The following is a 25245-nucleotide window of genomic DNA, read 5'->3' on the forward strand; positions in this document are numbered from 1 at the left end:
TTATGTTTGATGCTTGCAAAACATTTCTATTAAAGCATTATGACTAAAAAATTTATATGCACAATTGAATTTGGGGACTGAAAATAAATGTGAAGACATGGTCGTGATCAAAACTTATAGTTAACACTCAAAAAATAACTGACTGCCAGCCATAAAACCATTGAATGATTATAGTGAACGCACTAGCAAGCACACCCAGAGGTCTGTACTTCTTTAGTATCTGCTTGTCTTGGTCGAGAACCACGGGGAACAAAATTTGGATTCTTCTCAATACTTTCAGCCATTTTCTCAGATATCAAGTCAACTAGAGTCTCAAATGTTTGCTTCACATTGATGTCCTCTTTGGCACTGGCCTCAAAGTACTCTATGCCCAGTGACTGGGCCAGCTCCATGCCTTGCTCCTTGGTGATCACTCTGCTCTCAGTCAGATCAGACTTGTTCCCCACTAGAACGACTTGAGCATTCTCCCACGACATGTCCTTAATAGTGGATGACCTGTGTTGTGTGTGGAATGGGTAAAGATCGTTAATGGTAAAGGTGACTTTTATATTGTAAGGATACGGGTCAATGTGGTCAGAGATGTATTAAGCAGTAGTTAACAATTTGGTGCTGATGCATGCGCAAGCAAGGTACACGGTACTGTGTTCGTTCGTGTGAGTGCGTGTGCAGTAACCGTTTTCTACTAATTATTGAGGTGCTAGTAATAGTTATAACTATAGACACCTGTTTTGGAGGTGTCTATGGGATTTAGGAGTCCAAAGGTACTACAAGTGGCTGAGGGCTTTTGGACACCAACAACACAATGCCTAACTCATTTAGACACCAGTGCCATGCTCAAACCTTGCCCTGTTGCCCTCCTTGACCTCACTTTGCCCTGGAGGTGGAGGCTTGGCTACAATACAACAAGTTTATTTTGACTAATTGGATTAACAATAGGATACTAAGTAATGCAGGTACACTAAGTCCCATTTAGACACCAGTGCCATGCTCAAACCTTGCCCTGTTGCCCTGTTGCCCTCACTTTGCCCTGGAGGTGGAGGCTTGGCAAGTTTACAACAAGTTTACTTTGACTAATTGGATTAACAATAGTACCAATTAGTCAAAGTCCCATAGTGTACCTCTCCTCTGAGGCACTTTTCCCATGTACTTCCCATGCATGTAGATCTTATCAACTAGTGTCTAAATAATGTGCTAGTACTAATACGCTTCCAGCCACTTTTTCTTGATTTTATTTTCAAACTACAGCTTTGTTATTGAGTTATGGCTAGCTTTGCTTACTTTGAAGGCCATTGCAGTCTCTTCAGACTCGTGGGTAGCAAAATCTGTTGCTCGCTCAGTAGTTAGCTCTCTGCACTAGAGCACTATATAGCATTGGAGTGAAGAGTGTCATGAGAGAACTGCAGCCATAAATTATAAACTTTTTTTAGAAACATTCATGGTCGATCATTTCCCACTCTTTTGCACCATTCCATGCATGCAAATGTAAAAAGTATTCGTTTGTACATTTGTGTATTTAATAGCTATATATAGTAGCTTCATGTCGTAAAGCTTGGCGCCTCTACCAAGGAATCAGCACACAGGTGCTTTTATGGTATCGGCTCTAGAAATACGCGAAATTCTCTGCGATAACTATACGCACACGCAACACACACACACACACGCACACACACACACACGCAACACACACACACACACACGCAACACACACACACACGCAACACACGTGGCAACACACACACACACACAACGTGTGTGTGTGTGTGTGTGTGTGTGTGTGTGTGTGTGTGTGTGTGTGTGTGTGTGTGTGTGTGTGTGTGTGTGTGTGTGTGTGTGTGCATGAAGTGTTTATGTTGCCAATACATACTGTACGATACACTCACCATCCTTTGACAGCCAGGAAGGACTCTTCGTTGGTGAGGTCAAACAGTAGAATGAATCCCATGGCTCCACGATAATAAGCAGTAGTAATTGTTCTATAGCGCTCCTGACCCGCTGTGTCCCATATCTGAAGCTTGATACGTTTGTCTTGCCTACAGCAGAAAAAGGAAAAAGAGGAATTCAAATTGAGTTGTTATACATGTAGTAGCTGCTTAACATTTTTCGAGGTTCAACTGCCAGAAACACGCTGACATTGTTATCATCATTATTTAATTCAATGTCCATTACAGGTGGCCATGGGAGCGGAAAATTTGGACTAATAGCTTCCAGGAATTATTAATTCCACACCACATACCACTCAAAAGCCCATAAATTATACATACATACAATACATTTTACAGTGAGAGAAGCTCTTTTTTTATGAAACATCAAATGAAAGTAGCAATAGGCTTTGAAAGTTTTCTTGTTGGTGGTACAAGGCCTATGTTTTGAGTCGGTTAGGAAGTACTGGACACTATGGACACAGTGCCCTAAATACCTGGAAGGAATCACTGAAACATGTTAAGAACTGATAGTAAATACACTATAGTTAGTGATCAGAAGGTAGCAGCATAGTACCATACCCCCATCTCATACATATTGAGCCACATATGTTGGCATGTGTACTGCGTTGATTTTTCATATTCATTACAAAACCAATCGTGTAAGAGGTATGCGTACATAAGCTGCACTCCTACTACTAAGATAAGGCGAAAGGAAGGGATTGTCAAAAGATTTCTCTATAATAGGAAAGATTTAAGCATTTATCAAATCAAACCTAAATAGACAAAACATCCCTATAAAATCAAATACAAAATACATGCATGACTGAGCTAGGCAGTATAATTTAATAGGCCTACTCTCCAGCTTGTACACAGTAGCCCTACTATCCCTAACACCCACACACAAAGATTCACCTGAATAGAGATTTGACTTTGAAATCAATACCAACAGTAGCCACAAAACTCGGGGAAAAGCAGTCATCACAGTAGCGCACCAGAAAAGCAGTCTTCCCAGATCCAGAGTTACCCACGATTAACACCTTGTACATGTAATCAAAGTTGGCATCCACTGCAGTGTCACAACTGTCTAAGTCGTGGTGATCAGTCGCCATTTGTATCCTTCTCAGCCAGTAAGTCCGTCTACAGCTACGTGGGATCTGTAGAAGAAGCTAGCAATAAAAACCGATGTTTCCAGTTGGGCGTGCCTTGTATTAATTTTGCATCCTGTCTCTCAGGCCGGGCATGCACATGCACTAGCAGCTAGTGTAGGAACAGAAGGGATGTGCTGAACTCATCTGTAGCATCACACACACCGAAGAATCTTCTTCAGATTGTAAGTCATGACTTAACACTCTACAGGTGTGACAGAAAAACTGTTACTTCTTCTAAAGTCTATTTGTGTTGAGTTTGGCCCCAAGTCATGTAGTAAATTATGGGCTTTTTGTGGTTGACCAGGGACTTCTGCATAGAAAATTTTAGCTGGTTAGAGTTTATCACCGTTATCAAGAGTATATGATAGAGAAGAGAGTATTGAACGTAGGCATACTGTACATCAGATGTATGCGGAGAGTAACGTGACTTCCTGTACCTGTCACAGATATAGGAAGTCACGTTACTCTCCGCATACATCTGATACACAATATGCCTACATTCGATACTCTCTCTCTATATCATATACTTTTGCCGTTATAGCATAATTATATAGATAGAAGCGCTTTTAACAAGGAATCCAATGGTAAATACATATTTGAACTATGAAGGCCAAACTCAAGACTTTAATCCTGTACATAAATGAGATTCAACTTCTGCGTATATAGTTGCACTTAATTCCTAAACACATACTCTTTATTATTATATAATTATAGCCTAAACTGTGTCTATAGCTATATAATATACGCTTACTCTTAATCGATAATCCGGCTCATCATGTAGGTACTACTACACATGTAGTAGCTACAAGGGAAACTATTACATTTCGAATGCCACCAGCCGTAAAACTTGCCAGAAGCTCATAATTTGTGGGTCAGGAGGTCCCCAGCTTTAAGAGCCGCTCCCTCAGAACTGGTGAGATTAATAAATGTATATGTACATGGATCATGCATATACCTGTATAATTATTGTTTTGCTGCCTATCACTTCTATATAATTATGCATGCAAGCTACAATGTAAAATGCAGTTAAACAGTGTTCTTGTGAGTATAATTATGTGTGAGATATGCTTGTATGCAAGGCCGTAGCAAAAGCAAGTTTAGAGTGGTCAGGCCAAGGTAAATTTTGCTAAAAGAAGTTTTCTAATCGAACAATACTGACGACCATTATCAGGAAACCATTATGCAATTTTCAATAATGACGACCATTGCCTACTTAGCTCCAAAAAGTAGCCGGGCCAAAACTTTACCACCCTGACCGCTTGCTATGGCCTTGGTATGGAGACGATTGTGTCTGACAAACCACGCCCCCACACACAGACCACATCATGTGTAGCGTGGCGTTCATTTCACTGACCAGCAATACGAGTATGACTCGATCAGTGGTAACGTGACTGTGGAGTGGGAGGGAACAGGGCCAGACAAGTCTAGATCTCTAATATTGTCAGTAAATTCAAGTGCAAGATTGACGATAAAGCGTTGCAAAATTGTGAGTACATGAATGAGACAAACGGGGCCGGGGACAATAATTATAATAATTATCTTAATAGGTGTGTGCATGTACCGTATAGTGTGTAATTTTTGTGGGGCAAAATATTCGTGGTTTTCATGGTTGGAGGTCTGACCACGAATATTTTACCCACAAATGAAGCGACCTTGCCTACCTTTACCTGCAGTGCAAGCTCCAACCACCGGCGAAAATATTACCCACGAAATGTCTCAATATTGCTGAACCACGAATATTTTGTCCCCTGAAAATTACCCGCTATACGGTATATGCGTAGCTGTTTACACGGTGGCGATGAGTTTTTTCTCAGAATGACATGCTATGAAAGTTTTCTTTAATTGACCTTTTAGCTGTATACGTATAGTAGATGTGTAGTACAGTCATGTATCATACGATGTGCCTTTTGTATAGTAACTCAGAGTTCACCCCCACACGCACACTTACCACCCCTCACACACACACACACACACATGCACTCACACACACTCACATTCACACTTGTAGGCACCAGTCTATTTACCATACAAGACTTGGCTAGCGGGAACCACACCATTACAGTGTACCCTGTGGGTCCAGAGAATGTGATTTCGAGCTATGAGCGTGCAATTGGCAGAATTCTCACATTTGAAATGTAGTTACTTGCAATTGCATAATGGACCAAAACAGTAACCTCTTCTGGCTGTCTGTAATCAGTGGACTGGACTACTGGACTGGACTGGACTGGACTGGACTTTGACCTGACTATTGCAACACCAATTACATTCCTTTTCCTCATAACAGGACCACGATGACAAATTAATGATTGTAAACATAAAAAATAAAAAACACAACATAGATATCTAGCTATACATGACTATTATAAGAACACAATGATAAGCAGCATTCTTGCTTGCACGACAATTGAACTGTTAAACATAGGCTCAAAGTAGGGGAAATTACACAAACACGGGAAACGTTACAGGTAGATCTACAGTGAGTAAACAGTTCCCAAGTGTGTGTCTGCCCTTTTCAAATCCCTCCTGAAACAGCACCTTTTTCAAGTGATTTTCCTTGTGCAGGATAACATCCTTTGTATCTACTACGACCGGATCTGATACAAATAGCAGGGGGCGGTATGCTCATCCGTCTTGTTTGTGGTTTATAGTTTACTAGAAAAGATAAGTGTGTATGTGCAACGGCTTCATGGAAAGTACGACACGAGTATGCACACAGAGCATGCACATAGACTCGATCTTTGTACACTATGAAAGATGGCAAATATTCACTCTCCACGGACAACAATGTACAGACAATCAATGTACCATTTTCAATTTAACCTACGTTTGAGCCTAAAAACAACAGTTCTATATATAGATGCGCTCCAATTGTAGTTCAATTAAGCAAGAATGCATCATGGTCCCAACCAGCTAGGCCAGTTACCTGTCCTCCTATACAGAAAGCTAATTCCATCATGCAAACCTAAAGACAAGCATTAATTTTTGTTCTTGCCACAGTAAGTGTTTTGTAATGTAGCTAGATGTACATGTGTTAAGTTTTTACAATTTGTTATTGTGGTCTTGTTATGAGGAAAAGGAACGTAATTGGTGTTGCAATAGTCAGGTCAAAGTCCAGTCCAGTAGTCCAGTCCACTGATTACAGACAGCCAACATCTTCTTAGGCTGTATACATACAGCTGTATTTTATAACTGAATTAGAAGCTGATGCACGATACATTTGAACATTATTTTAAGCTGACATGTAAAATTAAATGTTCATTAAAAACAACATGTTATCCAACCAGCCATGTACACAGTGTAATACAATGTATATATAGTATTGAGTTCTGCAGTGATAATAATATAGAATTTTATTCAAATAGTAGTAAGCTGTTAATTCACTGTGACCTTCTCTGTCATAAACTCTGATTGCAATGCCACCAAGTACTTGGTAATACCCACCCCCAGGTCTCTGAAGCTCAGAGAGGAAAGTGGAAAGTCGCATTTTGCTTGTTTTCAGCCTTCTCCACCTAAATAATGGAAGGTTGGGGGTTTCACGTAAAGCATGTACCGTGAACATGTAATTACACCCATGCATGAACTTAATATCACATGTGCATGCATGCGCTGCAAAAAGGTTTCTAGAAAACCTAGCTTTCTATAACACTCTTTCTGTGATAGTTTGTTACCCTCGAACATACCCATGCACTATTAATACGGTACTTAAGTAGCAGCCATAAAAACAATTGTGGAGCTTGAAAATGCATTTGTGCTGTTGGCTAACTGAATGCAGATTCGAACTGCTAACTATAGTGACATGCGCAGCTAGTCATTAGATTCGAGGTAGGGTCGTTTTATAGCCGCGGCTATTTTCTGAAATGTGACCAACTCGCTATTCCGGCCAAGCTGCACTGTCCCAAGGGTGGCCGGATTAACGAGAGTCTACTATAATTTATACCTCTTCTATATAATTTATAACACTCTAATACCTGATACTTGAGCGAAACAAACATGGCGAGAGTCATATTAGCACAGCGCAAGCTTGCATCACTCGTTAATGACAGTACCTATAGTAATTCATGTATGTTTTTGATCCATGTTAGCCCCTCGGTCCCAGGCCATTTAATATAGAAGTGCCTGGAACTGAGGCTATATGCCTGGAACTGAGGCTATAGATGCACTGTTACATTGCATATAGACTATTAAGCGTATGTACATTTAAATTAACAACAAACAAATTAAACAACACCATAGTCATTGTTTTGTGTTACTCACGCATGGTTACACTGTAGCCATGGCTTGTAGTTTGGTGGTAACACTGAAACTCGAAATATTACAGCATCGTCTTTCAGGTACTGATAATTCTTGTCGGGATTGTATATGAGGTCTGCGTGTGCAATGAACTTTGCTTTGCCCCATCCAATATCACCCCATTTAGTTTCCACCACTCTCTGACTTGACTCATTGTTAAGGAATTGTATATTTGCTTTGTGATGGTTCTTGTCTTCCATCTGATTAAGCAACTCGAAAGTGACTTTTCCTAGAAATGGCCATACAAGGGCATCGTCGTGATCTCCTTTCATTAGGCAGGCGTAGATGGAAATGTGGGTGCCTTCTCCAGAGCCAAATCCACCTGCATGAACACGAATCAGAAATTTATATCCTTTGTGAGATGTGCAGAGTAAACCACTATAGAATGTAGTTCTGCCATTTTTGTGCTGTGGGAAATCATCCATTCTAAATGTTAATTGCTCCACATTTTCATTTAGTTGCTGTGTCAACTCCAGAACTTTGGCAATTGTGGCTCTCAGGTGAAGCTGATCGTTTTCCTCGTGTTTCCTGAGGTCTTTGCGTTGAGGTTTCTCTTTACACCCAACCTCAGCGTACTTACAGGGCACACACTCATACTGGCAGGTGGATCTATGGGCGAGGACTTGATAACGTGGAATACTAGCTCTACACTTGTAAATTCCGGCATTGGGGCAGGGCACACTAAATTGTTGGCAAGTCTTGAGGTGGGTGCTGGTCCTCTCCTGGTGTTCCCCCATTTCCTCGCAGTGTGGACACCGGTACTGGCGTCTCGGGCAGTGGTTAGTGAGGTGGTCTTGTTTATCCTTTCTATAAAGTTTTACCCTACTGCCGTTCTTTGTACATACGTTGTCACAATCTGTTAGAGCGTAGTCGCATGTGTTTAAATGCATACTTAGCGTGCCTAACACTCCTCCGTCCCATTTGCAGCCATTCTCCAGATTATTGCACCTCACTCTCAGAGCATTTATGTAACCAACACCTGCAGCATATATATATATATATACAACATGTACAGTATAAATTATGCATGAGTAGACTGCATGTACTATGTGTACAAATGCTTACTACTGAACAATAATTGCATATAATTATTATACCGTATTACTAGAATATTTTGCGGGTGAAAAATCTTTGCGAATGAGCTAAATCAGCAGAAAATTTGACTCTTTGCGATCTAACTATTACGATTTGGCGAGGATCATGTGCAATAATTTAGGTTTTGCGATTTTATTGTTGCAAATTGATCAACCCTCGCAAAATTCGCATATGTTTGTTACTCGCAAAACATTCTAGTAATACGGTAGATCTATACTTCTTTTATCTTGGAAGAGACTCTTTAATTGCTCCTTGCAGTCTGCCAATGGGCAGGTTTCACTAGTCCTCTGATACTCCGTTATACAGCTGTTGCAAAAGATCTTGCCACATCCTTCATCGCCTCCATGCTGCCGGGGTTCTCTGGCCACTAGTCTACATATTTGACACTTGAGATCATCTGGGGGATTTTCTACCCATTTGCACTTGTAGCCACCAGTTTGAGCTGCCATGTTGAAACGAGAATTGCACATGAGCAACTGCTATCTGTAGTCCCTTATATAGCACACCAACTGAATGTACACATTGCTGGGATCTTCCCTGGGACTACTCCAGTATCGATCATAACTGTTGTCAGCAAGTATTGTTATTATCTAGTTTTGGGACTTTGGGTAACAATATCATCTGAAGCTATCTGTATGGATCTCCACGTTATTTTATTCTAACAATGATGTGCCTTGATGTTTGTACCACAGATCTGCGAGATGACGTTGGTGCATCAATTAAGGGTTCATAATTATAGTGGGGGAGCCAGCAGGACGAGCACCTACCAGGTACTAGCCTCGGTTTCAGGCCGATTAAAATACGTATTTTAATCGGCCTGGATTCGAGGCTAACCAGGTATTGGCTAGCTGCTGCACTGATGGCTGACCTTCAACATCGGCGGACTCGTGGAAGAATGGAAGGTACCCAGCCTATCATCTATGAGTCCATCTATGCATGAGTATAGCTATTGGTATAGAGGTACAGAGGATTTCAAGTTTTACGTACTTAATTAAAGTTGAAGTGCAGCCAACCATGAACCCCTATTCACACAAATGCAATTCCTGGTCATGGCGTTCAACCAACCTGTACTACACATTGGATCCACCTCGGGAACAATGCAGATACATCTATAGTGTGTATGTGCACGTGGGGGGGGGGGAGAATAAGTGAGGGATGCAGTGAAATATAGTATACACTTACTTAGTGCTGTCACATGATCTCCAGTCAATCAACTTAAGGCAGTTAGGTGACAATGCTTTAAATAACTTAATCACATGCTAATCCACACTTTACTTCATGAAAAACGAGACGAAATGGATCAAATGTAGCCAGGTACAAAAGTGGTGTAACAGGTCAAGCTGTACAAATGGCAGGTTGTACACAAGGCTAGAGATCACTTGAGGGCACTAATTCCTTTAGAACACACCTAGCCAAAATCACGTGTTTTAATGCTGGTGCACTCGGATGGACTCTTGGTTACGTAATGTATTCAGCTGTGCCTCGTATTAAAACACTTAATCTTGGCTAGGTGTGTTCTACTATAATAACCAAGAAGATTACTCAGAGAATTATATTCTAAAATGTCTCTATATAGACACAAGGTAGCTCATCAATGTTGTGCCGGAAACCACACACTACGTAGACACAGTACATTAGTGATATCTCTATAATAATTGGGGCGAGCGTAGCGAGCCTTAACTTAGTGACAACGGTAGGAAATTTCTCTGTATGTATGTTACGTACGGTACGGCCTGATAGCTGGTTTTTACACACGCGGTCCCTACCAATTTCGTGTATTTTGCACAACTGGAGGCATAAGAAAAAGTTGCATAAAATGAATACTGACAACGAACGCAAACAAGAAAAACTTCGAATAAGGAGGGATCGAGAGAGACAAGCAAGAGCCCAAGAAACAGCTGAAGAGAAAGAAGTCAGGCTAGCCAAACGTAGAAGACAGACCTAGCTATATCATTTGTTAGTACATAATTATATCCCCTGTTCTTAACAGCTTTTCACAAACGTTTATATGCTTATATCAGCACCTACAGTACTTTCTTTCCCAATAAGTTCAAACAGGGTCTAACAACATGCATCAAAACACCTGTACTGCTAACACGCTCGCCCCATGACACCTTGTGTCACCCTAGTTTATAGTTAGTAGTTCCTCACCTTACAAATGTTAATGTGGCTGCAGGTAGTAGTGACGGGCTCCACCTCTTGACACACAATGCGGTTACTGGATACGACTCAGCAGACAGACCAGCATGAGGGAGAGAAAGCGTATCAATAACCAAGAAGATTATAATTATTATGTACATGCAGTAATTTGGGGATTCGGCGAGTTTTCAACCGCCAATTCAATTCGGTTCAAAATGGCCAAATTGTCCGTATCATTATAGCACTCACTCTGGCAACATATTTATGCATGCTAGAGTGCGAATCATGACAATACAGACATAGAAAGCAGTGGAGCCCTTGGCTCTGGGGGCGGTAGTTGTACTGTAATGTATGCTGCTGGAAAATTTTCCTTAACTGGGGAAACAAACATTTCTTAATTCTGCTAAATGCACTCGCTATACTAAAGTTCTCAACAACATAATTATTACTTATCAGACTCACCATGCAGTGCAGTACAAGTTAGCATTTACAGACAGGGTTGTATATAGGTGGCAATATTGCATGGGTTGTGTATCAGATCTGTCATCATTCCATGAGACATGGGACTCAGTGGGTGGGGCAGGGAGCTGTACCAGCTATGATGGTGTAAATAATCATTTGCCCTTACTAATCTAGAGGGCTCGGTGGAAATAAGTAATATGACTGTATGAACTATAATTAATGTAAGTTGTGAACAAATTGCAGTTAAAGGCTTAATTGATTGCATGCGACCATTATTGATTTTTAGCATGACAGAACCCAATTTATGTCAGTGCATGGTGATACATGCAGTTGTGACTTAAGTTATGATTGTTATTAAAATTAATGGTGATACAATTATATCTTACCCGAGAATCCAATTCATATATAGATCTAGAGTATACATGCATGTACACTGATCAGGGGGGTTTAAAGTAATGAGCGCCAAGCACGTGTTCGTAACTAACCCATTCCATGTTTATTGTTGGAATGCATAATTAAATTAGCGCTTGTGACACAATTTTTTTGGCACATGCAGCGCTTGTAGTTGTATCAAAGAGTACAGCTATGGTACTATCTCTAAAGCATATCACCTTTTCCCACTGGGCCCATTAATATTTACATAATTATGGATAAACTATATACTTGCAGTCACTGTAATGCATGGCCGTAGATCTAGGTATATAATTATATATATAATTAAGTTATGCTAAAATAATTATACTATAATCCTCTAGCTGATTCTCTACACTCAATCTATAATGTTCTTGATAATTCTCAGTATAGCCTCGGCATGATCCTTGGCTTGCTTGGCCTGCTCATAGTTGTACATATCAGCTGGCACAATGCCGGATGGCCAGCGATTGGGGTATCTTGGTTTAAGGTAGTAGCTCTCCAAGGGAGTTGTGTGATTGACTAATCCATGCGTCTCTCCAGGACGTTCAGACTGTAGCCCATGTGCATGAGTGCTGATATTGTGGGTAGTAAGAGCGTTATCGTCTAACCCACATACAAAGTACTTGCCTCCTTTGAGAGCTTTCTCTGCTACTTGGTGAGCATTAAAGCATACATCTCCACACAATTGAGAATTGTTTCTTGCATTGTCGAACAGTGTCCGAAGCGAATCAAAATTAGCTTCAGCTTGTTTGAGCCAACGTTTTCCTTCATCAGGCTTAGGCTGAGGTTGTACATTCTCCTCACCAAATGGATCAGACTCGTGCTGTGGTGACGTCCCCCATCCAGAACTTCCAAATTCCCTACCCCTCGAAAATGAGGAATCACTTGCTCCACGTGCATTGCTACTGGATGAGGAGTACTCGTACTGTGTGTGTGCGTGGTGTTCTCTGAAGAAATTGTTTCTGTGCCTTCTAGCAGTCTCATTAAGATCATCTCTATGAAACCTTCCAGTACTCCGCGCCTCAATTTCAGAATTGAGAAATTTGAATACCTTTTCAGCAAAATCTTGGTTGTCAGAATTCTTGTCTGGATGCCACTTGAGGTACAGACGCTTGATAGCCTTTCGCCGATCCTCCTCTAACAGCCTCCAAATATCATCCAATTGCTTTTTAAGATCACTGATAACTTCTTCCAAATCTTTCTCTTGGAGAATTGTGTGCAATAGAGTTTGTTTAGTTTCTCCTTCGAACGTTACGGTATCTTTCTCAGCTTCGTTAACTTTTTTGGGAAATTTCAGCCCCCTTACAAACTTGTACAGCTCAAGAATTCCCACTTCAATTCCTTCATCATCCGTTGGGCTTGTGTAGATTCTGTATCTCATGTCCATACGATGTACAGAATCAAGATTTCCTTCTTTAGGAAGTAGAGGGTGCATTATTCGTGCAAATATGATGTGATCGTCACTATCTTCATAGCCGACAAGCTCTCCAGGATGAAACACATTGTCAATAGCTTGGTCTAGTCGATGGTGCCACTCTGTTGGAATTTCCTTGCCAAGTTCGACAGAAAGTTTTTTGATTCGAATTTCACTATCTGTGGCAGTGTATGGAATAACCTCTTGCTTGAGAACACTGTGCAATTGAGCAGGATTTTGAAGCCTCAAAAGCGAAGTAAAGATCCTGGCCATCTCTGAGGAAGAAAAATCATTCACTTTCGGGTCAAGGTGTTTAATGATTTTAATTAGCTTCTTGGAAAGTGCTCTAACAATGTCATCAACACCACTATCTGGATCAATGTTGGAATCAAGGTACAAGCACAGTCGCTCATTAGAATCCTTCTGCTCATGCTGTAAATAGAAAGATAAATTTTGTTGTCCAAGTTGTGCACCAGTCTCTCTGAAAGTAATGAGAGTCTGCACCCGCTTAACTGTGACTACATCAATACTTGCTACAAATTCTGTGAAAACATCAACAAAATCCTTGACCGTATCTGTTGCTGCATTCACAACAGCATTTATTACTCTTGGCAGCTCGATCTTCATACATAGTGTTCTCTCCACTTTCTTGTGCACTTCATTAGGTTCTATGGGGTGTTTGAATTCTTGGATAATTTTTTGTTCACATAATTCAGACATACCTTTGGGTCTTACTAGTTTTGGAAGCAATTCACAGAATTGGCTTTCTGAGAAACCATACTTAACCAAAGGGGTCAGGTTGATTAGGGAATACCCTGTGTTATCTAAATTTGTCTTCAAAGCATGACCAGAAAGACTTGCTGTGTCTGCATACAACAATTCTGTGGAAAGTATCAATGTGCCTTCATTTGATGGAAGATACAGAGGTGAAATTTTTTGTGTGTGATCTGACTCTTTTAAAAACTTATGGAGACATTTCAGTGCCTGAACAACACATGCTTTTGTATTTTCATCGAGTTTCTGCCCTTGTGATTGCTTGTAGGCTGTCTCTAGAACAAGTTGGCAATGTTTGATACCCATACTACTACAAACTCCAATGCTCTGTAAGAGGCCCAAGAATGCTGGGTTGAGCTCACTAGGAGCAGAATGCAGGAATGGGTGGAGACCTTGAACGGTACAGCTGAGGACATAGCAAGGTTTCACTAGTACAACCTGCCAACTTTGTGTGTTATCCTTATTAGCAGTACTGGGAACAGGGATGCACGGGATGTTCTTTAACTGCATTGAATAATGTGTTGACAGCGAAGACAAGTTGTTTTGCAAGAATGTGAAGTGGCACTTAATTACTTCCATTAATGTTGTAGTACCATCTTCAGGTGGTGGTTTGTTTGAAGGAGGATAGTTATCAAAAAGTTTCAAATCTGTGAACTTTGCCATTGAAGATATATTCTTGAGATTGTTCACAACCTGTTCTATGGTAGGTTCAATTGTGATACCTAATTGGGTCTTTTTTTGCTCTGACAAGTAGTGGATTGGCAATGACACAATGGGCATGATCGTCCATAAGCACTGTTCATGACCTGTAAGCATAGCTGCACCATTCATTTTTGTTAATTCCTCAATACGTCGACCGGGATTAGCAAACCGGAAAGGCGATTTGATCCAGCTCAGTTGTGGTAACTGCTGAGCTGGTATGAAGGCAATATTTGATACTTGCTTATTGAAATGAAGGTCGTTAGTCCAGCCCTTCTCTGCATCTGCAACCTCAACAGAAAAGAAATGCTCAAGTAACACTTGAGATGCAATTGTCGGATTGCCATGGCTCTCAGCAGTGAATTGACACAGAGAGACAAACTCTTTTTTTGTGAGGGTTTGTCTAAGATGTAGCTGTTTAAAAAAGTGCTTCCATCTTATCCACACCTTGAGATTGCCAGTAAATAATGCTGGAAGAAATCTGTAGGTCTTTCGAAAAGCTGTGAAGATTGGTAAAGTATGATCACAAAAATCTCTAACTGGTCTCAATGGTTCATCACCTTCACTGATACACGGAAGGTCTTCCAACAAATTAATAAATGTTCTTGCTGTAAAATAACACTGCCTGGTTTCTTTTCTCTTGTACATATGTTCTTGAGAGTTTGCTTTGTTTGTTCGGAAGAGAACATCCCTGATGTGCTTGAGGTGTTCATACCGCTCTGCTTCATTCAAAGAATCAAAGAATTTAAATATATACTGTGAATAAATTCCTTCACCAGTAATGCTGTTGATTTTCAACTGTTCTGAGCCAATAGCAGTCCATGCACCAGAACAATGAAGAAATATGACATCACAGTGTTTAATCCACTTTTTGTACCCGGCGGTATTAGCAGACGTGTTCCACTTAAACACTGTTTTTCCTTGAACAGTACTGAATCCTCCATTAACGTTCTCAAATAAAGGAAGGGACTTGATGTAATTGAGACTATCTGTATCACTTCTGAAGTCAACTGTTTTAGCGAAGTCAAATATGACTTTCACAATTTCTTTGGTGAGTAGTTTTGATAAGGATACTTCCTGGCTAAGACAGTACAAGTTTTTGAGGACAGCATTACGGTTTTTTAAGTGAGGACATGGAAGAGAAACACCCAATGGTAGTGCAATGAAGGGCATTTGAAGGGTAGAAAGTACATGGTATAGTTCAGACTCTTCAGCTGGAGTGATGGCTGGTTTTTCGCTCTCATCTGACGCTACTGATAGTGGATACACAGGAAGTACCTTGCTTGAGATTGAATATAGGTGGCCTTCATTGGTTGGGATTAATGCCCATCGTTTTAACACTAAGTCCAGTTTTGATCTGAACGCAACATCGCCAGAAAAACATTTCCACAGTTCTTTTAACCGATTTTCAGACATGTATCGATCAAAATCTTGTACTCTAGATGCTTGTAGTTCAGGTGGAAGCTCAGAAGCTAAAATTGTGCTGACGAGCTGTTCATAGTCTGAGTTTTCAGCAAAATATTCAATGTTATAATTAGCTTTAAGTAGTTTTGGGTGTATGAACAGGTGCCGCATCGTTTCAAACAAACCAGAAAATTCTGATCTTAGCACCTTTTCATGCTTTTCAAAGTTTCTAAGAATACTATCAGCTGTAAGAAGAAGAGGATACCCATAAGGATTGTTATCTGTAAATACCCATCCAGTTATCTCCGTGTCTTTTTCTTTTGGTGCCTGAAGCAAATAGTCTGTGAACCGTCTGAATACTTCTGCTCGTTTGAAGATAGTACAGTCAATAGCACAGGGGAATGCACCTGTTTCAGTTGTGATTGCTTGTACGTTAAACTTCTGGTAGTAAGCATAAACTGAGCTAGGGTTGGTTCCTTGTAATTTTGCTGCCTTATCATCGATAGCCTTGTTTAGATGACGTTGCAGCCTTGATGGTGCTGCAGTAAGCTGCATGTCAATGGCTTCAAGTAAAGGCCTAATGAACTTCCTCTCATAATCTGGTACCCCCTCCACATATGAAGTAGGTGACCAAAAGTAAACTTGGGTGGAAGATAACTCACTTTTGATAGGACACCAATTAATTTTCACTGCCTTGGTTTCAGCGGTCTCAGAATTGTACACAACAGACAGTACAGAGGAGTTATGAATAACAAACTTGGTATACACACTCTCCGCTAACAATAGGTAACGTTTTCCCAACTTATCAGAGGAAGGGTGAGGGAATATACTGTAGTAATTGTTGAGAGAATCAAGAGCATCATGAATTGATTTAAAGACAGCTTTTGTTACGTAGTACTGCTGAGCATTCTCAAGAAGGTTAGCATAAGATGAGGCTATGGCTTCAAAGATTTTTCTGTTCCATGCTGCTCTGTCATCTTCATGACAGGAATCTGTTGAGTGCCACAAGTCTCTGCGATTGGAATCGAGGACAAAGTGCCCATTGATATGCACGGGTAGATTTGAATCCACTGGCAAAGGGAGAAAACAGAATACTTTTCCAGAGATTGACATTTTCCCCGGGTTTATTGCCTCACAAATAGGAGCTGCAATACCATGTCGTGGCTTTATGTTACTAATGTATTTCCATGTTTGATGTTCATTTTCAATATCTCCAACGCCTTGTTGTATCAGCCAATTCTCTTTGACGTGTTGCTCAGCCCCTCCCCTCTTGTGTGTGACTGTGGAGATGGTAATAGGATAGCGTACCACTGTGGGTTGGGTGCAACTATCTTGTTTAAAGGCTGAGAGTGCATTATGGAGCTGAACACGAGAGACTTGGGCACATTGATTTACCGTTGTGCGATAGTTGCTCAATGTGATTATTGTGTGAGATTTTTTTTCTATGACAAAAAAGCGAAGTTCTGTAATGTGGTTGAGGAAGAGCATAGCTTCTTTCATGCCAGGAGCCCAGTCTTTGAGATAAGAATGCATATCGTCTGCTTTTAGAGGTTTTGGGTTAGCGAATGTATCCTTTTTTAGGATCTTTGACATTGCTACCAGCTTAGGAGTGTGTCTGAGAGGAAAACGAAACAAAGATCCACCTTCTTGCAGCTCTGGCGGGCAATTTTCCAACCTACTCTGGAGGTAAGCACTCTTCATATCCTTGAATGTGTCCCAGAACCCATCCTTAACCAAATTGTCAAACCTTCTTCCAGGATCACTTGCAGTTGCTCCTGGAACATAGTGGCAGTGTGGATCCAGTACACACATGGTTTCTCCTCCAGTGATAAAACTTGGACAATCAGTGAGATGGTAAACTACATTGAAACCGATGCCATACTGACCAATCGTCTCATCATCAGATCTCTTGCTACCTAGGCCAAGTTGCTGGATACCTTCTAGGTCCTTCTCTGAAAATTCACTATCATTCCAAACCAAAAGAGCTGGTCCCTGAAGATTGCCCCAGTTTTCTGAAAAGATACCTTTTGTACCATGAGTCCTTTTATCCAAAATAACATACATTTTAGTTGCCCCTGAGTCATCCGCATTCTGTAGCAGCTCTTTCAGGACTGTGATATCAAGAGGATAACCTTTTAAAATGTTTTGGATCCTGCGTGTAAGTTCCTCGTGCTGACCAAAAGGAGTGCCATTGAAATGTGTTTTGGCAGTTGTAGAAAATCTTTCAAGAAATTGTGTTCTAATAGGTACCACCCCGAATTTTGTAGCTACATCTCTTGCTAAATTCCCGTGCACATAAGTGTACTTAGTCTCCTTTGGGGCCCACTGTGCATCATTGAAGGACAATTCGCTAGCAGGATGCAGGACGTAGTTCTCGTCAGGAAGCATGATTGATGTATCCTTAGGAACATCACTGCTTACAAACAGGGGAAGCAGTTGATTGAACACATTCTGACATTCCTCACTGATTGGCTCACTGCCAAATTGCTCCTTCATTTTAGCAAGAGCGATCTGAATATCTGACATAGTGAATTCCTCTTTTATATTCAAATGCTTGGTGAGATATGTATGAAATGAGAGGCTAGCCGGTAGAGGGTATAGATAGGGTCCATTCAAACTCCATTTTGTAGCAACAACACTAATCGTGATGAATTGTTTTCCCGTCCAAATGCATGCCAGCTCTCGTAAGCTCTGAACATCAGTGTTATCAGCGTTAGCCAGGATACTATTAAAGAACTCATATATTCTACGGCACATTTTATCTGTCAGTTGAATTAGTTTCGTTGTACATTCTTGTAATGAAAACAGTTCAATCAATTTCTTGAGCTGCAAGACAACCTCCTCAAAGGTTGGAGCACTTCTTATTCCTAGCAGCTGAATAGCATCTTCATCTATTGGTCCACATCCACCATCCTCTACGGAGGAATTGTTTACAAATATCGCTTGTGACCCTGACACCTCCACATTGATGTTATCTGAGGGTGTAATAAACGGAATCATAAGATCTTCACCGCACATAAGTTCATGCTGTCCAGTCTCTTTCCATGGAAGAAAGTAGTCAGGTGGCTTAGTTAGCACAGGAAGAAAGGGGATCTTAGATAGACTAATGTTACCTTCTGTAGAAGCTGTACTTGCAGAAATGACTAAATGGGCTCTTTTCATTGCTCTCATTGGACTGCTCTGGTACAGTGTTGGCACAGAAGTTGCACGTTCCAAAAGCATGTTCCATGGGAGAATATTGTTAAGCATTCCGAGATTCTTTAGACCTGCAGAAGATAGTTCTCTCTGAACGAGCATATCCACAGGAAAAAGAGCGTCAGATTCGTCAAATAGATCAGAAAACTTGGATTTTGGATCGATAATCTCATTGCACTTACGCAAAATCTCTCCATGTGGGCAGCACGGAATCGATGGGAAAGTCTTAAAGAAATATCCTAAGTTACTACCACCTGGTCTATCAATGTTTGCCATGTACTGCTCTAACATGTACTGGATGGCTTTATTCCTCTCAGTAAAGATGGATGCTAGACTGTCAATGCTTTGAAAGAAAAGGTCGATAAATTCTTTCTCACCCACAGTGTAATCATCAAGATCGAAAAATATGTGATAGTTTTGCGGTAGATCCACTACAGGAACTTTTAGATGCTCAAAAATTTTCAATACACACATAGGAGTAGATGAGTCTGTTGAAAGACAGAGAATTTTGGGTTCAAGGAATTTACTGTCAGTCAAATACAGCCATTGATTATCGCATGCAGAATAGAAGACTTGTTCCTCAGACATCAATGAGTAGAGTGTGTCCATCATATGCTCCCAAGGATTGCGCTGAGTTAGCATGTCTTTATCTGGCCATAAACAATGAAATACATATTTGGCTATATCTCCATTATTCATTAAGTCCTTCAGAGCTAGCAAATGTGCAAAGTAAGCTCTTGGAATTACCCCTTGCATTAGTGAAACATTCCAAGTGACTTCTCTGTCTGTAAGTGAGGTGGCTTCGTCTGAGGTCCAGATCCCCCTGCGATTATTGATCACAGCAAAGTTGCTACTTAAATGCACTGGTAGGCCAATCTTCTGAGAGAGGGGTAGGAAACAAAATATCTCTCCTCGGAATTTTGCATCTACACTGTAGCTACCAGGAGTGCCCAGTGGGCAGGAGACTGATGCAGTGAAGTATTGTTGGGAGTAATCATCAGTCTCACTTTCTTGTGATACCAGCCAATGACAGCTGTTTGATTCATTAGAGAGAGAATCGAAACAAGTTAGTTCTCTGATCTCAGTACCAGCATGGAGTTGAATTGGTGCTTCAATACGCTCTCGAGTGATCTTCAACAAAATCTCTGGCGTGCTTTGTCCATGGCTGATCGTTTGGAATGTAATAGTTCTCACGTGCTGTAGAAAAAGCAATAGAGTCGAGCTACTGTTCTTAATGGCAGATATTAGGTCCTGGACTATTAAATTTGAATAGCAGGTAGAACTAAGCTCACTAGGGTGTGTCCTGAATGGAAGCCTAAATATTGTCCCTTCGTAATCAGAACGATCAAATCCAAACAAGCCATCATAAGGTGAGAGCTGACACGAATTCGCAATGAACTTACTCGTGAAGAGAACTTTCTTGCCTGGCCGAGAACAATTCTTTATCTCTTTTCTTAGGTAGGATAGTGTTGGATCAAAGATATATAGTTTGTCTCGACTAACAAATGACGGTACATCTGTCATGTGGTACACTGAGCAAAAACCGATTCCAAACTTGCCTATCTTTAACACTTTGTTGGCCTTGGTTGCTCCAGCTAGCTTTGTGATGTTAGTAAAATCATCTTCAGAAAAACTCTTGTTGTTATGAACAATTAATGCAGGACCATGAGCTTCTGCCATTCCTGAGAAAAAGAGTTTCTTTGTTTCATGCTGCCTAGTGTCATAGCAAATGTTCACTTCCGTAGCCTCTGCATCATCAGCGTTCTGCAGTAGTTCCTTGATAATAGTGAGTCCGTCTTTGTAGTCTCGGAGGATATTCTTCAATCGAGTGGTGAGTGGTTCGTGTTGACCAGCATCTTCAAATGCGTCCTCAGAAATATCCAAAAACTCTGCCAATGGAACTGCACCAAGATTATGTGCCATGCTAGCAGAAATGTGGTTATGTACACACTGGTATGAGTCCTTTTCTTCTGACGATTGCAGGTAATCCTTGAGGAGCTCATTGTCCGTGTACACAACCTCTGAAACTTGAACTAGCTGAGGCAATTTAGACTCAGTTTCTACTGGTACCAGAACATCTTCTGGCATGATTTCGTCAGGAACTTTTTTATTTCCATTGCTTGTGAGCCAATTTAGAATGTTCATGATCATACTCCAAGCATCCGATTGTTCAATAGCATTAGTTTGTACATCGTCCTTGATCATTTTGAGAACAGAAACTATCTGGGCTTGACGAACAGTTTTTGCAACTCTAGAAGCTGAGCCAAACAGTGTTGAGTATTGAGACAGAATGTCGGGTAAAACATAGATGTACGGTTCAAGATCACTCTTAAAGGTGGAGTTTTGTTTTAAAGCTACTACATCTGGTGCTATAAACTTCCTCTCTTTCTTGATATAAATCCACTCCGTAATTGAGTACAACGAAGCAAGATAGGAGACACCTCGACTATTCATGTAATCATACACTTGAAGAACAAGTGAGTTTATAACATCAGCAGAGAGTTGATCCTTGTGCGAGAGTATCTCTTTATAGTGAGCGACCACATTCTGTGAGAGACTGTTAGAGTCAGCTGGTAACATATTGGCAATTAGATCGGCAACTGCAGGGAACACAATGTATACCTGTGAGCCCACTAGGCAGGGAATAGTGTTTTCCGTTGAAGGTGATAAAACCATTGAATTGCTCAGAGAGATAAAATGTGAGTTGAGGCCGTGTCCTTTCCATGAAATCTCTCCAGGATAACCGGATGGCTTATCACTGAGAATTGGGAGCCAGCTCCAGCTAGTAGCTAGATAGTTGAGAGCAGTTGAGAAGGTATAGCTTTGATAATGATTATTAGCTACTACATACCTTCCACCTGTTTGGTTATAAAAAGTAGGTGTGCTTATGTATTTAAGCACTGCCTTGGCCCGGCTCAGCTTTAAGCTGTCAACACGTTGTGGATTTGAGCTGAAAGAACAACTGACGGAGTAAATAATGTCAAGGACTTGTTGTGGGGTAACAGCAACACAGAGACCACATGTTCTTAAAGTTTGAACTCTTCCTTTCGTGTTGTAAGGAGCCTGAGGGAATACATCTTCTCCGCTATACAGAGCCGAAATATCAGCATCAAAAGGAGTGAATAGTTCAGAAGGACTCTTTCGTCCATTAGTTGTTTTTACGAATTGCAAGCTCTGCAGGTAACTGGCCATATTGTACTCTCTGGAGTTTAGGACTTGGAACATGTCCAACACTTCCGGCATTAGCTTATCAATGAGATGGTCAGGAAAAGTCCTGTTTTTAATGAGCGGAAACACATGATTGACAAGAAGTTTGAAATCAGACAGAAACGGGACACGTAGGGATTTCAATAGCTGCAGCTGATAGTAGTTTTCTCGGGACAGAATAATTAGGTTTGAAGGCAGGTTTGCAACATTGAAAGCACATTTGTTAGGTTCTCCTATAACCTGTCTTGCTACTGATTTCGATTTTGTTGTGTTCACAGAAAAAAGTTTTTCTGATGAGTTTGAAGCAGATGAGAATATGCAAATATTCTTTAAGACATTAGTTCTCATTGTAGAAGGAGTATATACATTAGTTCTCATTGTAGAAGGAATATATGTGCTAGATACAAGAAACATTCTCATGCTATCAGCTTCCGGTGCTGTGAAGGCAACTCGATTGTAATTTGACGTTGATCCTATGGCATCTAACAAGTTGTTTACGTCTACCTGCTTCATGTACGATGTAAGTTGGCTGTGCTGTATATAGCTAAATTCACTTTGTAGGCAAACTCTGATGTTCATTTTGTAGATAGCAGAGAGCAAATCGCTAGAGCAAGACGAATACCTGCGGACATAAATCACATCCTGCACGCTGCTAAGGGGAGTAAGGGGAGCAAGGCAAAAGCTTCTTGTTGAGCTGGAGGTAGATATGTAGCAAGGAACTAGAAGCTGCTCAGCAAAATGGTGTAGATTTTTCTCTTGCAGCCAATTCCAGAATGTTTGAAGCCAAGTGGAGGGAATCTGAAAGTGGGGCATGGACACCAGACTGTTTCTACTTGAGGGTAGAGCCTGGGGAAGGAGATGAGCAACATATCTCTCAGTGAGGAGCCGGAGCTTTGTCTGTTGACTAGCAGCCACAGAATATAGACTTTGTTGAAGCTTTGTATCATCTGATACGTCGACAAGTAAGTGGTCTAAGTTAGGGAGCAGGGATCGTGGACAATCATCTGAGCAAAGGAAAACTGTCTGCTGTTTGAAAGTCGTATCAAAGTTAGTGAAGCTACCATTTGCTAGGGGTAGAAGATTCAAACCTTGGAGATCGTTGTAGCAACTGTCGGAGAGGCAGTACGTCAACATTACCCTCTTGCCAATTGGGTCAATGTTAGAATAACTTTCAGAGTGAGTCCGAAGTTTGGAGCGAACTAACATGGGAGATACCTCTGTGACACCAACTGTAGCGTGATACATGGCTCTCCATATGTTTGAAGGGACTTCAACTAGATACACAAAAGAATTGGTGAGAAATTGTTTCACAATGGAGGGAAGACTGCTGTCTTCACTGATAAAGGTTGCTTGAGAGATGAGAATCCAGTTCCCAACAACTTCAATTGTCTCAGTCCAAACAACTGCTTGCTGAAACAATTCACTGAACAAAGGATGGAGAATCTCAGAAAACTGGTTGTTTACAATATTCACATCAGGCCAGGCATTGTAGAACTGATCATGAGAAATGTACTTTTTAGCCTCTACTAGAAGCATAGCATAACAAGGTGGGAGGAGCTGACTAACAAGAATCTTGTTCCAGTTTGCTGTAGGATCGTTTCTTCTCTCAATTCCCGGCCACTTTAAAGTACGTCTTTCGTCGTTCAGCCCAAATGTTCCGTTGATATGAACCGGTAGTCCAGACGTAGCCTCCATTGGCATAGGAAGGAAACAAAATATTCGACCCCCAACAGAACTAGTACCTAGCTCCAAAACTGTGCCGACCCAAGGAAATGTACACTGTTTGGCTGCAGCTGCTTGTACTGTAGAGTCCTCTGATCCGACACTGTTAGCTATCACCCAATTGCTCTGGCCAGCTTGGTTCTTCCTATGACTGTTGTCAGTCACAATTACAGAGAAGGTAGCTGTGAACGAAATTACACAGGAAATCGAGTATGGCTGTTCAGAATGAGCTTGCCGAAGTTGTTGCATGAACAATTTACGCTTGGAAGTAACTGATGCTAAACTAGCTGGACTTATTTCCACACAGAATGATATGCTGTGCTGACCACTCTGTGAGATGTGCACTACTTGGATCTTGCATACTGACTTCAAAAACAGAAGCAAATACTTGGCCTCCTCTCTAAGAGCATCGAGGAGTAGTTGTAGCTTTTGAGTGTTGTATATTTTGTCCGAGAGACTGGATGCTTTTGTGCGTAATGGCAGTCGAAAAATAGTTTGTTGATATTGGGCTGAATTTTTATCGAAACCGGCCAAGCCATGGAGTGAAGTAATAAAATCAGATGACTGGTCAATAAGGCTAGCCAAACTGAATGCCTGCCCAACTTCACCTTTCCAAACCTTTTCTTGAGGTTCAAAACAAGCTAAGCGATTTCCACTTACAATCATTGGGAGGTCTAAAACAGAGAGAATTTTAGCATATAAATAAAATTATTATAACAACTACAGTCATTTAGTGTATACCAGATGAACACAACATTATGTAATTGCATGGTCATGAGAATATAGCCAAAAAGCGCAGACCAAAATGCTCAAGAGCAAGTACCAGGATTAGTGAGTTTCTATACGCACGTAGCTAAAATACCTCATTTTGGCTGGTTTTCTCGGCCATGCAATCCTACACATTGCTGGCCTATAAGACTATATAAGGGTGACATACAGTCCATGCATTTCGGGGGACAATGATTATGCATCTTGTGCAAGCCATAAGGATTGTCTGAGTTGTTGAGTTTTGTGATGATAATACAGTGTACATATAATGTTGAGCACAGACATACACAGTCCATCCATGCATGGTGACATGAAATTGATGATGTAGTGGAAGCTGGTATATGGACCTGGAACACATGCAGACTATAATTCAGGGGCGTAGGCAGGCGAGGTGCTTGAGCACCCCCCCTGCCTGACTCTATATTTTTTGAAGATCCGGTTGAGCTCAGCACTCAAGATCTTGTTAGCTGCATACTGAAATAGCTATTCATTCACCTAAGACATACTAGAGTTAGTAGCTGATCTATATACTATACACGAGATAATTTTATTACATTGCTCTCATTAATGAGCAAAACAATCAGCAGTTGCC

General features: G+C 40.9%; 3 protein-coding genes and 1 long non-coding RNA gene across 4 annotated transcripts in view; 1 reads left to right on the forward strand and 3 right to left on the reverse strand.

Moving 5' to 3' along the window:
- LOC135335459 (GTP-binding protein Rab-3D-like) lies at positions 1–3113 on the reverse strand. Its single transcript, XM_064530957.1, has 3 exons — positions 2835–3113; positions 1881–2030; positions 1–495 (listed from the first exon to the last, which is right to left on the reverse strand). The coding sequence occupies exons 1-3, from the start codon at positions 3029–3031 to the stop codon at positions 183–185; spliced, it is 660 nt and encodes a 219-aa protein (XP_064387027.1). The 5' UTR covers positions 3032–3113; the 3' UTR covers positions 1–182.
- LOC135335460 (uncharacterized) lies at positions 3106–14647 on the forward strand. The gene is made up of 4 exons (XR_010394506.1): positions 3106–3252; positions 3852–3983; positions 4388–4556; positions 5079–14647. It is a non-coding gene; the product is annotated as an uncharacterized LOC135335460 (long non-coding RNA).
- On the reverse strand, positions 6313–8250 carry LOC135335457 (TNF receptor-associated factor 5-like). Its single transcript, XM_064530956.1, has 2 exons — positions 7325–8250; positions 6313–6579 (listed from the first exon to the last, which is right to left on the reverse strand). Exons 1-2 carry the CDS (start codon positions 8248–8250, stop codon positions 6318–6320), a joined length of 1188 nt encoding a protein of 395 aa, XP_064387026.1. The 3' UTR covers positions 6313–6317.
- Positions 7228–25245, reverse strand: part of LOC135335456 (sacsin-like) — a 25578-nt gene continuing 7560 nt past the window's right edge. The window contains exons 6-8 of the mRNA XM_064530955.1: positions 10607–24559; positions 9521–9564; positions 7228–8339 (exon numbers count right to left, since the gene is read on the reverse strand). Coding sequence (XP_064387025.1) covers positions 11826–24559 — 12734 coding nt within the window. The 3' untranslated portion in view covers positions 7228–8339; positions 9521–9564; positions 10607–11825. The remainder of the gene's footprint in view (positions 8340–9520; positions 9565–10606; positions 24560–25245) is intronic.

Source organism: Halichondria panicea, chromosome 4, assembly GCF_963675165.1.
Source record: "Halichondria panicea chromosome 4, odHalPani1.1, whole genome shotgun sequence".
NCBI lineage: Eukaryota > Metazoa > Porifera > Demospongiae > Suberitida > Halichondriidae > Halichondria > Halichondria panicea.

What these genes read in the sequence shown, in the direction of transcription:
- LOC135335457 (XM_064530956.1), bottom strand. Translation starts at nt 8,250, where the DNA reads ATGCATTTAAACACATGCGACTACGCTCTAACAGATTGTGACAACGTA. An exon ending in TGGCTACAGTGTAACCATGC is followed by an intron (nt 6,580 to 7,324) that starts GTGAGTAACACA and finishes TCCATTATTTAG; the next exon opens with GTGGAGAAGGCTGAAAACAA.
- LOC135335459 (XM_064530957.1), bottom strand. Translation starts at nt 3,031, where the DNA reads ATGGCGACTGATCACCACGACTTAGACAGTTGTGACACTGCAGTGGAT. An exon ending in AAAGTCAAATCTCTATTCAG is followed by an intron (nt 2,031 to 2,834) that starts GTGAATCTTTGT and finishes TTTCTGCTGTAG; the next exon opens with GCAAGACAAACGTATCAAGC. An exon ending in TTCCTGGCTGTCAAAGGATG is followed by an intron (nt 496 to 1,880) that starts GTGAGTGTATCG and finishes CACACAACACAG; the next exon opens with GTCATCCACTATTAAGGACA.